This window comes from Heterodontus francisci, chromosome 28 (genome assembly GCF_036365525.1).
Source record: "Heterodontus francisci isolate sHetFra1 chromosome 28, sHetFra1.hap1, whole genome shotgun sequence".
Classification (NCBI taxonomy): domain Eukaryota; kingdom Metazoa; phylum Chordata; class Chondrichthyes; order Heterodontiformes; family Heterodontidae; genus Heterodontus; species Heterodontus francisci.
In genome coordinates this window covers 2799412-2810511 of record NC_090398.1, presented here as the reverse complement: position 1 = coordinate 2810511, position 11100 = coordinate 2799412, and the positions used below count along the sequence as shown (strand labels likewise).

Genomic DNA, 11100 nt, shown 5'->3' with positions numbered 1-11100 from the left:
ACGCTGATTCTCGTTGACCTACACAGACACCCTGTCAAGCTACATCTTGTTTTTAAAATTCTCATTCTGGTTTTCAAATACCTCCAAGGCCTCACCCTTTTCCTATCCCTGTAACCGCCTCCAGCTCCTGCAACCCTCCCCACCTCTGTAACCTCTTCCAGCCCCTACAACCCTCCCTAACTCTGTAACCTCTTCCAGCCCCTACAACCCTCCCTATCTCTGTAACCGCCTCCAGCTCCTACAACCCTCCCCACCTCTGTAACCTCTTCCAGCCCCTACAACCCTCCCTATCTCTGTAACCTCCTCCAGCTCCGACAACCCTCCGAGATCTCTGCGCTCCTCCAATTCCGGCCTCTTGAGCATCCCCCGATTTTAATCTCTCCACCATTGGCGGCCGTGCCTTCAGCTGCCTGGGCCCTGAGCTCTGGAATTCCCTCCCTAAACCTCTCCGCCTCTCTCTCTCTCTCCTCCTTTAAGACTCTCCGTAAAACCTCCCTCTTTGACCCAGCTTTGGGTCACCTCTCCCGAATATCTCCTGATGTGGCTCGGGTGTCAGATTTTATTTTATAATGCTCCTGCAATACGTTTTGGGACATTTTATAACGTTAAAGGCTCTAAATAAATATATGAAAAATTCCAGAGTCCTGACGAACAGGATCTCATCCAATCAGCTCTCTTACTAATCTATCCGATAGTTAGGGACCATCCCTAAAGAGACTCTGCATCTTCAGACAATAGCTTTCCTTTGTATATTTACAGACGGTCTCTAAACACACTCCTCTCCTCAGCTTCCTTACCCATCGAACTGATAGAAAGTTAGGGACCATCCCTAAACACTCCTCCCCAATTAATTCCCTCACTCATCGAGACGAAGGGAAGTTAGGGACCGACTGTAAACATTCCCCCTCCCATCTACCTGTGGAAAGTTAGGGACCATGCTCCAACGCAGGCGGGTTTGAGAAATGATGAAAAAGACGAAAACTCAATTCATTTTCCTTTTATTGGGAATTGCAAATGGGGAGGAATGGGAATCCAGGGATTGGGAAAAGTGCTAGCAAGCCCCCGGCGATCGCAGGAGAGGAATGGGAGAGGGCTGCTGAAAATTCAGAGCAAAGAAAGATTCCACAAAAGTGAGAGTTTGTCCCCACACTGACGACCCCTCCCCCCATCACAAAAAAACCGGGAGGTGATGGCTTAAACATGGCAACACTCACCGTTTGGAGGCCCAGCTAACCGATTCCTGCCCAATTCTGGTCACCGCACTTCAGGAAGGATGCCAAGGCCTCCCCGGAGGGTGCGGACGGAGAACGACCGGAATGGTCCCAGGGATGGGGGAGTTTGGTGAACGCGGAGAGACTGGAGAAGCGGGGATTGTTCTCCTGAGAGCGGAGAGGGTGAAGGCGGAGGTTTCACGGAGGCGTTCAAAATTATTTGCGGAGCTGCGCCGAAGCGTTGGCGGGGGCGGGAAGCAGCGGAAGCGGGATAGAATCTGACAAAGGTCCAGCGTGGGCTGAGGGACCTGCGCCGTGTGTGGCCAGCTGCAGCGATTTGGACCGGGAGGGCGGGAGGCTGACGGGGTGGAGAGGGGCAATGGTGGGGAGTCGGTGGGGGGGGGGGGGGCGGGGAGCATTCACTGAGATGGATCCAGGACTCTCCCCAGGAAGAGCGGGTAGCCCCTCGCGTCATTCCAGAGCAGCAGGATGAAGGGGCGCTGCACCTCGAAGACCAGAACGTTACGCGCCACTGATATGGCTGTGACGGCGGCAGCCTCCACTCCTTCCTCGTCGATCGCCAGTACAGCCCGGTGCTCGGCGCCGGAGATCGCCAACTGCCGGTCAGCGCTCATCCCACACAAGTTAGGCTGCTCCAGGACATCCTGCAGCCCTGGAGAAACAGTCAAGGAGGGGGACAGTATCACAGAACCATCAAACAATGTAGACAAAGGCCGCTCGGCCCATTCCACCTGTGTCAGCTCTTTCAAGCAGCAATCCACTTAGTCCCACTTCCCCCACCCCCACTCACTGTTTTCCTCCCATACCCCTGCAAATGTCCTCTCTTCAGACAATTATCCAATTCTCCCCTTTGGAAAGTTCCTATTGAATCTGCTTCCACCGCCCTTTCAGGCAGCGCGTTCCAGATCACAACAACTCACTGTGTAAAAAAAACATTTCTCCTCATCTCCCCCTCTGGTCCCTCTGCCGATTATCTTCAATCTGTGTCCCTCTGGTTACCCACCCTCCTGCCGCCGGAAACAGTTTCTCCTCATTTACTCTTTCGAAACCCTTCATGATTTTGAACGCCCCGATTAAATCTCCGCTTAACCTTCTCGGCCCTGAGGAGAACGATCCCCAGCTTCTCCAGTCTCTCCACATTAACTGAAGTCCCTCACCCCTATTATCATTCTCCCGAACCTTTTCTGCACCCTCGCCGAAGCCGTCACATCCTTCCTGAATTCTGGCGCCCACAACTGCACGCAATACTCCGGTTGAGGTCGGACCAGTGTTTTACACAGGTTCACTGTCACTTCCTGGCTGTTGTACTCTGTGCCTCTGTTTATAAAGCCCAGGATCCCAGATGCTCTATTCACCAGTTCTTCAACGATTTGTACGCAAACACTGCCCAGTCTCTCCGCTCCTCTGCCCCCTTTAGAATCCTATCATTTAGCTTGTGCTGTCCCTCCTCGTTCTTGCAAATCAACATGTGTCACCTCACACTTTTCGGCGTGTATTATATCTGCCATCTCTCCGCCCATTCCACCTGCCTTTATGCATCAATACCCAGTGTCAGCATCGAGTGCTCCCAGGACTGGTACAGTACGGGTTAGATACAGTGTAGAGCTCCCTCTACATTACCCTGACAGTGTGTCCTCCCCACTTTATACCCAGTGTCAGCATCGAGTGCTCCCAGGACAGGTACAGTACGGGTTAGATACAGTGTAGAGCTCCCTCTACATTACCCTGACAGTGTGTCCTCCCCACTTTATACCCAGTGTCAGCATCGAGTGCTCCCAGGACAGGTACAGTACGGGTTAGATACAGTATAGAGCTCCCTCTACATTACCCTGACAGTGTGCCCCCCCACTTTATACCCAGTGTCAGCATCGAGTGCTCCCAGGACAGGTACAGTATGGGGTTAGATACAGTGTAGAGCTCCCTCTACATTACCCTGACAGTGTGTCCCCCCCTCACTTTATACCCAGTGTCAGCATCGAGTGCTCCCAGGACAGGTACAGTACGGGTTAGATACAGTGTAGAGCTCCCTCTACATTACCCTGACAGTGTGTCCCCCCCACTTTATACCCAGTGTCAGTATCGAGTGCTCCCAGGACAGGTACAGTACGGGTTAGATACAGTGTACAGCTCCCTCTACATTACCCTGACAGTGTGTCCCCCCCACTTTATACCCAGTGTCAGTATCGAGTGCTCCCAGGACAGGTACAGTACGGGGTTAGATACAGTGTAGAGCTCCCTCTACATTACCCTGACAGTGTGTCCCCCCCACTTTATACCCAGTGTCAGTATCGAGTGCTCCCAGGACAGGTACAGTACGGGGTTAGATACAGTGTAGAGCTCCCTCTACATTACCCTGACAGTGTGTCCCCACCCAACTTTATACCCAGTGTCAGTATCGAGTGCTCCCAGGACAGGTACAGTACGGGGTTAGATACAGTGTAGAGCTCCCTCTACATTACCCTGACAGTGTGTCCCCCCCACTTTATACCCAGTGTCAGTATCGAGTGCTCCCAGGACAGGTACAGTACGGGGTTAGATACAGTGTAGAGCTCCCTCTACATTACCCTGACAGTGTGTCCCCACCCAACTTTATACCCAGTGTCAGCATCGAGTGCTCCCAGGACAGGTACAGTACGGGTTAGATACAGTGTAGAGCTCCCTCTACATTACCCTGACACTATGAACCACCCACTTTATGCTCAATGTCAGACTATCTGTACTGAGAATGCTGAATTAAGTACTCACCCATATCACTGAATGGTAACAACAGGTCCTGGTTAAAATTGAGACTGAGTTTCGGGAACATCACATTGGTTTGCTTAAAATCAATTTTGTGTAGTTTGTCCATGATGGCACTGAGTTTTTCAAAGTTGAGGGCACGCTCTGTTTTCGATAGGCGCATGTTAGGATCCTGAGGGATGATGATAACCAGGCTGTTCCCCCCGAACATCTGGAACTTGGCAATCTGCAGACAAAGGTGGTGTAGTTCAGAGAACGCAAAACATCATGTCGAAGGATCCAAACCCGTGACCTTTCACCCCCTCTGGGATCAACAGTAGCCCCAGCCAGAGAAGATGACAGGAATACGGGAAAAGGAGGAGGCCCATTCGGCCCCTTCTCCGGCCTGTTACACTGGAACAGGAGGAGGCCCGTTCAGCCCCTTCTCCAGCCAGTTACACTGGAACAGGAGGAGGCCCATTCAGCCCCTTCTCCAGCCTGTTACACTGGAACAGGAGGAGGCCCATTCAGCCCGTTCTCCAGCCTGTTACACTGGAACAGGAGGAGGCCCATTCAGCCCCTTCTCCGGCCTGTTACACTGGAACAGGAGGAGGCTCATTCAGCCCCTTCTCCAGCCTGTTACACGGGAACAGGAGGAGGCCCATTCAGCCCCTTCTCCAGCCTGTTACACAGGAACAGGAGAAGGCCCATTCAGCCCCTTCTCCACCCTGTTACACGGGAACAGGAGGAGGCCCATTCAGCCCCTTCTCTAGCCTGTTACACAGGTAAAGGATGAGGCCCATTCAGCCCCTTCTCCAGCCTGTTACACTGGAACAGGAGGAGGCCCATTCAGTCCCTTCTCCACCCTGTTACACGGGTAAAGGATGAGGCCCATTCGGCCCTTTCTCCAGTCTGTAAAACTTGGACAGGAGGAGGCCCACTCAGCCCCTTCTCCAGCCGGTTACACTGCAACAGGAGGAGGCCCATTCAGCCCCTTCTCCAGCCTGTTACACTGGAACAGGAGGAGGCCCATTCAGCCCCTTCTCCGGCCTGTTACACAGGAACAGGAGGAGGCCCATTCAGCCCCTTCTCCAGCCAGTTACACAGGTAAAGGATGAGGCCCATTCAGCCCCTTCTCGAGCCTGTTACACAGGTAAAGGATGAGGCCCATTCAGCCCCTTCTCCAGCCTGTTAGACTGGAACAGGAGGAGGCCCATTCAGCCCCTTCTCCAGCCTGTTACACTGCAACAGAAGGAGGCCCATTCCGCCCCTTCTCTAGCCTGTTACACAGGAACAGGAGGAGGCCCATTCAGCCCCTTCTCCGGCCTGTTACACTGGAACAGGAGGAGGCCCATTCAGCCCCTTCTCCGGCCTGTTACACTGGAACAGGAGGAGGCCCATTCAGCCCCTTCTCCGGCCTGTTACACTGGAATAGGAGGAGGCCCATTCAGCCCCTTCTCCGGCCTGTTACACGGGAACAGGAGGAGGCCCATTCAGCCCTTTCTCCAGCCTGTTTCACGGGAACAGGAGGAGGCCCATTCAGCCCCTTCTCCAACCTGTTACACGGGAACAGGAGGAGGCCCATTCAGCCCCTTCTCCAGCCTGTTACACAGGAACAGGAGGAGGCCCAATCAGCCCCTTCTCTGGCCTGTTACACGGGAACAGGAGGAGGCCCATTCAGCCCCTTCTCCGGCCTGTTACACAGGGAACAGGAGGAGGCCCATTCAGCCCCTTCTCCAGCCTGTTACACTGGAACAGGAGGAGGCCCATTCAGCCACTTCTCCAGCCTATTACACGGGAACAGGAGGAGGCCCATTCAGCCCCTTCTCCAGCCTGTTACACTGGAACAGGAGGAGGCCCATTCAGCCCCTTCTCCAGCCTATTACACGGGAACAGGAGGAGGCCCATTCAGCCGCTTCTCCAGCCTATTACACGGGAACAGGAGGAGGCCCATTCAGCCCCTTCTCCAGCCTGTTACACGGGAACAGGAGGAGGCCCAATCAGCCCCTTCTCTGGCCTGTTACACGGGAACAGGAGGAGGCCCATTCAGCCCCTTCTCTGGCCTGTTACACGGGAACAGGAGGAGGCCCATTCAGCCCCATCTCCAGCCTGTTACACTGGAACAGGAGGAGGCCCATTCAGCCCCATCTCCAGCCTGTTACACTGGAACAGGAGGAGGCCCATTCAGCCCCATCTCCAGCCTATTACACGGGAACAGGAGGAGGCCCATTCAGCCCCTTCTCCAGCCTATTACACGGGAACAGGAGGAGGCCCATTCAGCCCCTTCTCCAGCCTATTACACGGGAACAGGAGGAGGCCCATTCAGCCACTTCTCCAGCCTATTACACGGGAACAGGAGGAGGCCCATTCAGCCCCTTCTCCAGCCTGTTACACTGGAACAGGAGGAGGCCCATTCAGCCCCTTCTCCAGCCTGTTACACTGGAACAGGAGGAGGCCCATTCAGTCCCTTCTCCAGCCTGTTACACGGGAACAGGAGGTGGCCCATTCAGCCCCTTCTCCAGCCTATTACACGGGAACAGGAGGAGGCCCATTCAGCCCCTTCTCCAGCCTATTACACGGGAACAGGAGGAGGCCCATTCAGCCCCTTCTCCAGCCTGTTACACTGGAACAGGAGGAGGCCCATTCAGTCCCTTCTCCAGCCTGTTACACGGGAACAGGAGGTGGCCCATTCAGCCCCTTCTCCAGCCTATTACACGGGAACAGGAGGAGGCCCATTCAGCCCCTTCTCCGGCCTGTTACATGCGAACAGGAGGAGGCCCATTCAGCCCCTTCTCCAGCCTGTTACACTGGAACAGGAGGAGGCCCATTCAGCCCCTTCTCCAGCCTATTACACGGGAACAGGAGGAGGCCCATTCAGCCCCTTCTCCGGCCTGTTACATGCGAACAGGAGGAGGCCCATTCAGCCCCTTCTCCGGCCTGTTACATGCGAACAGGAGGAGGCCCATTCAGCCGCTTCTCCAGCCTATTACACGGGAACAGGAGGAGGCCCAATCAGCCCCTTCTCTGGCCTGTTACACGGGAACAGGAGGAGGCCCATTCATCCCCTTCCCCAGCCTGTTACACTGGAACAGGAGGAGGCCCATTCAGCCCCATCTCCAGCCTGTTACACTGATCCCATAGCCTCAGTTAATAAGTGCAACAGCTGGATACAAATATATTCCCACGTCCTGACCACAACTCAGCGGGGGGGGAGGTGGGGGGGGCGGGGGGCGGGGCATATAATGGTCTCAGTCAAAGAAACCCTTCGAATGGTTTGGCAGACCCCCTATCGAGTAGGCAACTGCCGAATTGTTCACCGTTTTCCGTCTGACCAGTATCAGAATTCTGCGGTTCGGCCAGACTGTGAAGGGGCATTGTCTGCTTTTCATGGTGACGTCCCAGCTTTGAACACTGCTCAGCAGCTGGATTCCGCTGCCCTGCTTTCTGGCATGAGAGGAGAAAAAAATGAAATCCCGCCACCACCACCCCCCACCCCCCGCCCGCCCACCCCGAGGCTTTTCAATACTGTCGGACCAGATTACCCCCCCCTACCCCCCACCCCCCTCACAGGGATTTCGAAACAGTCCCCGTTCTTTTTCCCGCGCGTGTTTACAAGAGTCGCCCAATATTCACTCGCGGATGACATTGATGATTGACGTAATGATCTCCGGGTACACTTGCAGGCTGTTGACACGGTTCTATCGCAGCTTACTGTGGCTGGACAGCTCATCAACATTAAAAAGGGAGGAAGGTGATGGGTAAATTGGCCATTGTAAATTGCCCCCAGTAAAGGCAGGTGGTCGGAGAATGGTGGGGATGTGGTGGGGAATATGGGGTTAATGTCGGGTTCGTATATAAATGGGTGTTTGCTGGTCGGCACAGACTCGGTGGGCCGAAGGGCCTGTTTCAGTGCTGTATCGCTCAATAAAAAATAAATAAATTGATTTCTTAATCCTCCGTATAACTGGGAATGGTCGGGGATTAACTCAGTCCTACAAAGAGAGGCTGGACACAATTCAATATCCCCGCACTCTGAAAAACCTGCAGGAAAGTTTCGATCCCCTGAGCTTTGCTCGATCATTTACACTGATCCTTGCTGAGCTCCCTGCCACCTTCGAACAGCTCCCTGTTGTGGAAGATGATGATACCGAGTCGGGAGTTAAACAAGGACCTCTAAAACCACTTGCAGATTCTCATCAAGTTATTGATTCTGATGGGTCTTCAATGATGATTAAAATAGGGACATCCCTAACAATCCTCAGCTGGGATGGGGATACGTTTCGGGATTCTTATTCTTTCTATCCAGAAGAATTACTGCCCATACCCCTTGGTCAACAGACAGAGCAGGATGCTGAAGCTGCAACATTGCTGTTTGCTTCAGAAAAGGCAGACCCTGCTAAACCCGCATTCATTTGTATAGATACTGACTATTGCAAATGGGCTTACAACCGAAGACTTTGTGTTCCGGGAGTAAACAGGCTTTACCACTCATAAAGGTAAACCCATAAAACACAAGCCCCTGGAGAGGGGCCTGTCATAGTTAACGTAATCACTCGGGGAGAACGGGCAGCCAATCAGGATGATTCGGCTATCAGACCCGGCAAAAAGAGAATCCAAAAGAATATCCACCAAAGTGCATCTATTCGGAGACTCCGACTGGTATTGTAACCGGTTACGTTGCCCAAGGGTGTCCGGGAGGTACCCCCCCCCGAATCACAAACGAGGGCAGCTTGGAAAAGGAGCTCACGAGGGTACAGGTCAGGCACATAGTGGTGCCCGAACAACATTCTGCGAATTGACTCCTTTATATTTGGTGGCCAGGCATGCTGAAAGCCTGTGAAAGGTACGTGGCAAATTGCGAGCCATGTAATTCGATCAACAAATCATCACTTATTAAACCGCCACCGTTGGCTCCTGTGAAGCCGAATAAATCAATGGAGAAATGTTTTTTGTTGATTTCATTGGACAACTTCCCCCATCAATGAGGTCTAAACAGGTTCTCATTTGTGCTGATGACTGCATTTCTTTCTGCTGGCTGATCCCCACGAAAACTGTCCCGGAAACCGCGCTTGTCATTGCCATTGCTGACATCATTACTGCAGCTGGTTCACCTAGAATCCTACACTCTGATCAAGGCGGAGCCTTTGTTCCCAAGGTTTTCAAAGACTATTGTGTGCAATGGGGGGATTGTATTAGAAGACAGCACGCTGTCAGCGGGACTGGTGGAATGTAAAAACCAGGAAGTAAAAAAAAGCTATTGACCAAACCGTTGGGAATCAGAAGGAATAAGTGGGCCGCCATCGTTCCGGAGGTACAGTTATCACTAAATAATGTTCCCATGTGCACATCAGGGACAGTGTTCCCTAGAACACCATATTATTTAATATATGGTGTTGAAATACATACACCACTTACTCACGGTTCTTTTATTGCATCTACGCTTTCTAACTCTTTGACTCGACAGCAACAATTAGATTTGAAACATGAATTAACAGATCAAAATTCACCGAAATTGATCAGAGGATCAGAGAGAAGCATGGACAAAAACAGGTAACCAACAAAGCTTGGCAACCTGCAACCGGGGAGTGGGTTCAGGAGAGAAAGTTTGAACAGAAACCTGGTTTGAGACCTAAGTGGAGGAAACCTGTTCAAATACATTCTGTAATTAACGAAAGAACTGTTAAAATACTAGCCAACCAGGCGAATGGCTAGCAATCTTTTAAAATTGCCTCTATGGACAACCTGAAGAGGTGTCCTGATGGAAGGTACACCTGTTATAAAGATACTCAGGTTCTGAATAACCCTTCTGTCCAGGTGACCTCAGATTTCCCTGACGTTCGGCTCGTTTCATTTGGTACGAGGACGTTGGCTGGAATGTGACTGAAAATGGACGAAAGCACGTTTTAGTTTACCCCAACAGGACTTTCTCGGTTTGGGGTCACGCAGCAGCTAGGGATCCTTCCTTCTCGACCTCATCGCACGGTTTCCTCGACTGCTCATTGATGTTCGACATGTCGAGCTACGGGCGCCTCATTGAAGATCTTGCGACCTCCGATTGTGGGCGCTTTGCACAGTTTTATTATGAGCTTTGTACTGGAATGAAAAGATTTAATTTTGTGGAATTTAGGTGATCTATGTAAAAACGCGGACTAGGACTGTTGTGGATGTAGTCTTTTGCATTATTGCCCTGTTTCACATAATAGGTTATGGCATTTTGTTGAATGTTTATATTTTAGGCATTGTTTAAGATTAAACGACCTGTTTTATTTGTTCACCTTTATACAGGTCAGGCGGCGGGGGGGGGGGTGGGGGGGGGGGGGAGGTGATGGAATATAGGTACAATAGGCTTAATTAAGTAGAATTTGGAAATAATATATTATGCCTTTTAGAAGTAATGATTGAATAAATGGTCAGTTTTCAGACATCACTGAAATTCCTCTTTAAGAAGGTAGAGTTAAATATTTCAAGGTCCCTGTTAGAATAGAATTTCTGTTGCCAGGGAATTGGAAGATTAACACACACATTGAACTATCCTGTGTGACCTCAGTAAGAGGTAGCAATAAACTTAATTAGTTTATGGGGTTGTTGATGCAGTCAAATCGGCTCCAGAGGTTGCTTTAAGGTAGCATAAAAAAAGGCAATTATAGAAAATGGACTCGCAGGAACAAGAGGTCACGTAAACACAATTAGAAACATTTTGACCAGATAAAGGCTCACAACTTCAGAAAACAAGGGGTTTGCAGTAAAACATGAAGTGGAGAGTTAGCTCATGATACTATCAAATGTGGATTTGAAAAGGAACACAGGAAGGCCACATCTAAATGCAGAACTCAGATGACACTTCAGAAATAGTACAGAAATGAGAGGTTTTGAAAGCAAGGTTTAAGGGTGTTGTATCCTCAAATACTTCTCATCCCATGCCTTACTCAAGGGATTTAAGGTAAAAGTTTACTTTAAATTTTGATTGATATTCTCGGATAATTTTGCTGTAACATTAGCAAGGTTAAATTGTTGGATTCCATGTTAAAAATAAGAATATGTGTGACATCTCTCAGTAATATTTGAAATTGTGATATACTTATCCACTTAAGATGTTTATTACATGTTAAATTCTTTAATAAATCTATTAAAGTTAATAAATCGTCTCATG

The 11100-nt window shown here is 50.9% G+C and overlaps 1 protein-coding gene across 1 annotated transcript in view; it reads right to left on the bottom strand.

Moving 5' to 3' along the window:
- Positions 1–982: 982 nt before the first annotated feature.
- Positions 983–11100, bottom strand: part of LOC137385193 (plasma protease C1 inhibitor-like) — a 46736-nt gene continuing 36618 nt past the window's right edge. The window contains exons 4-6 of the mRNA XM_068060180.1: positions 9974–10043; positions 3978–4197; positions 983–1884 (exon numbers count right to left, since the gene is read on the bottom strand). Coding sequence (XP_067916281.1) covers positions 1631–1884; positions 3978–4197; positions 9974–10043 — 544 coding nt within the window. The 3' untranslated portion in view covers positions 983–1630. The remainder of the gene's footprint in view (positions 1885–3977; positions 4198–9973; positions 10044–11100) is intronic.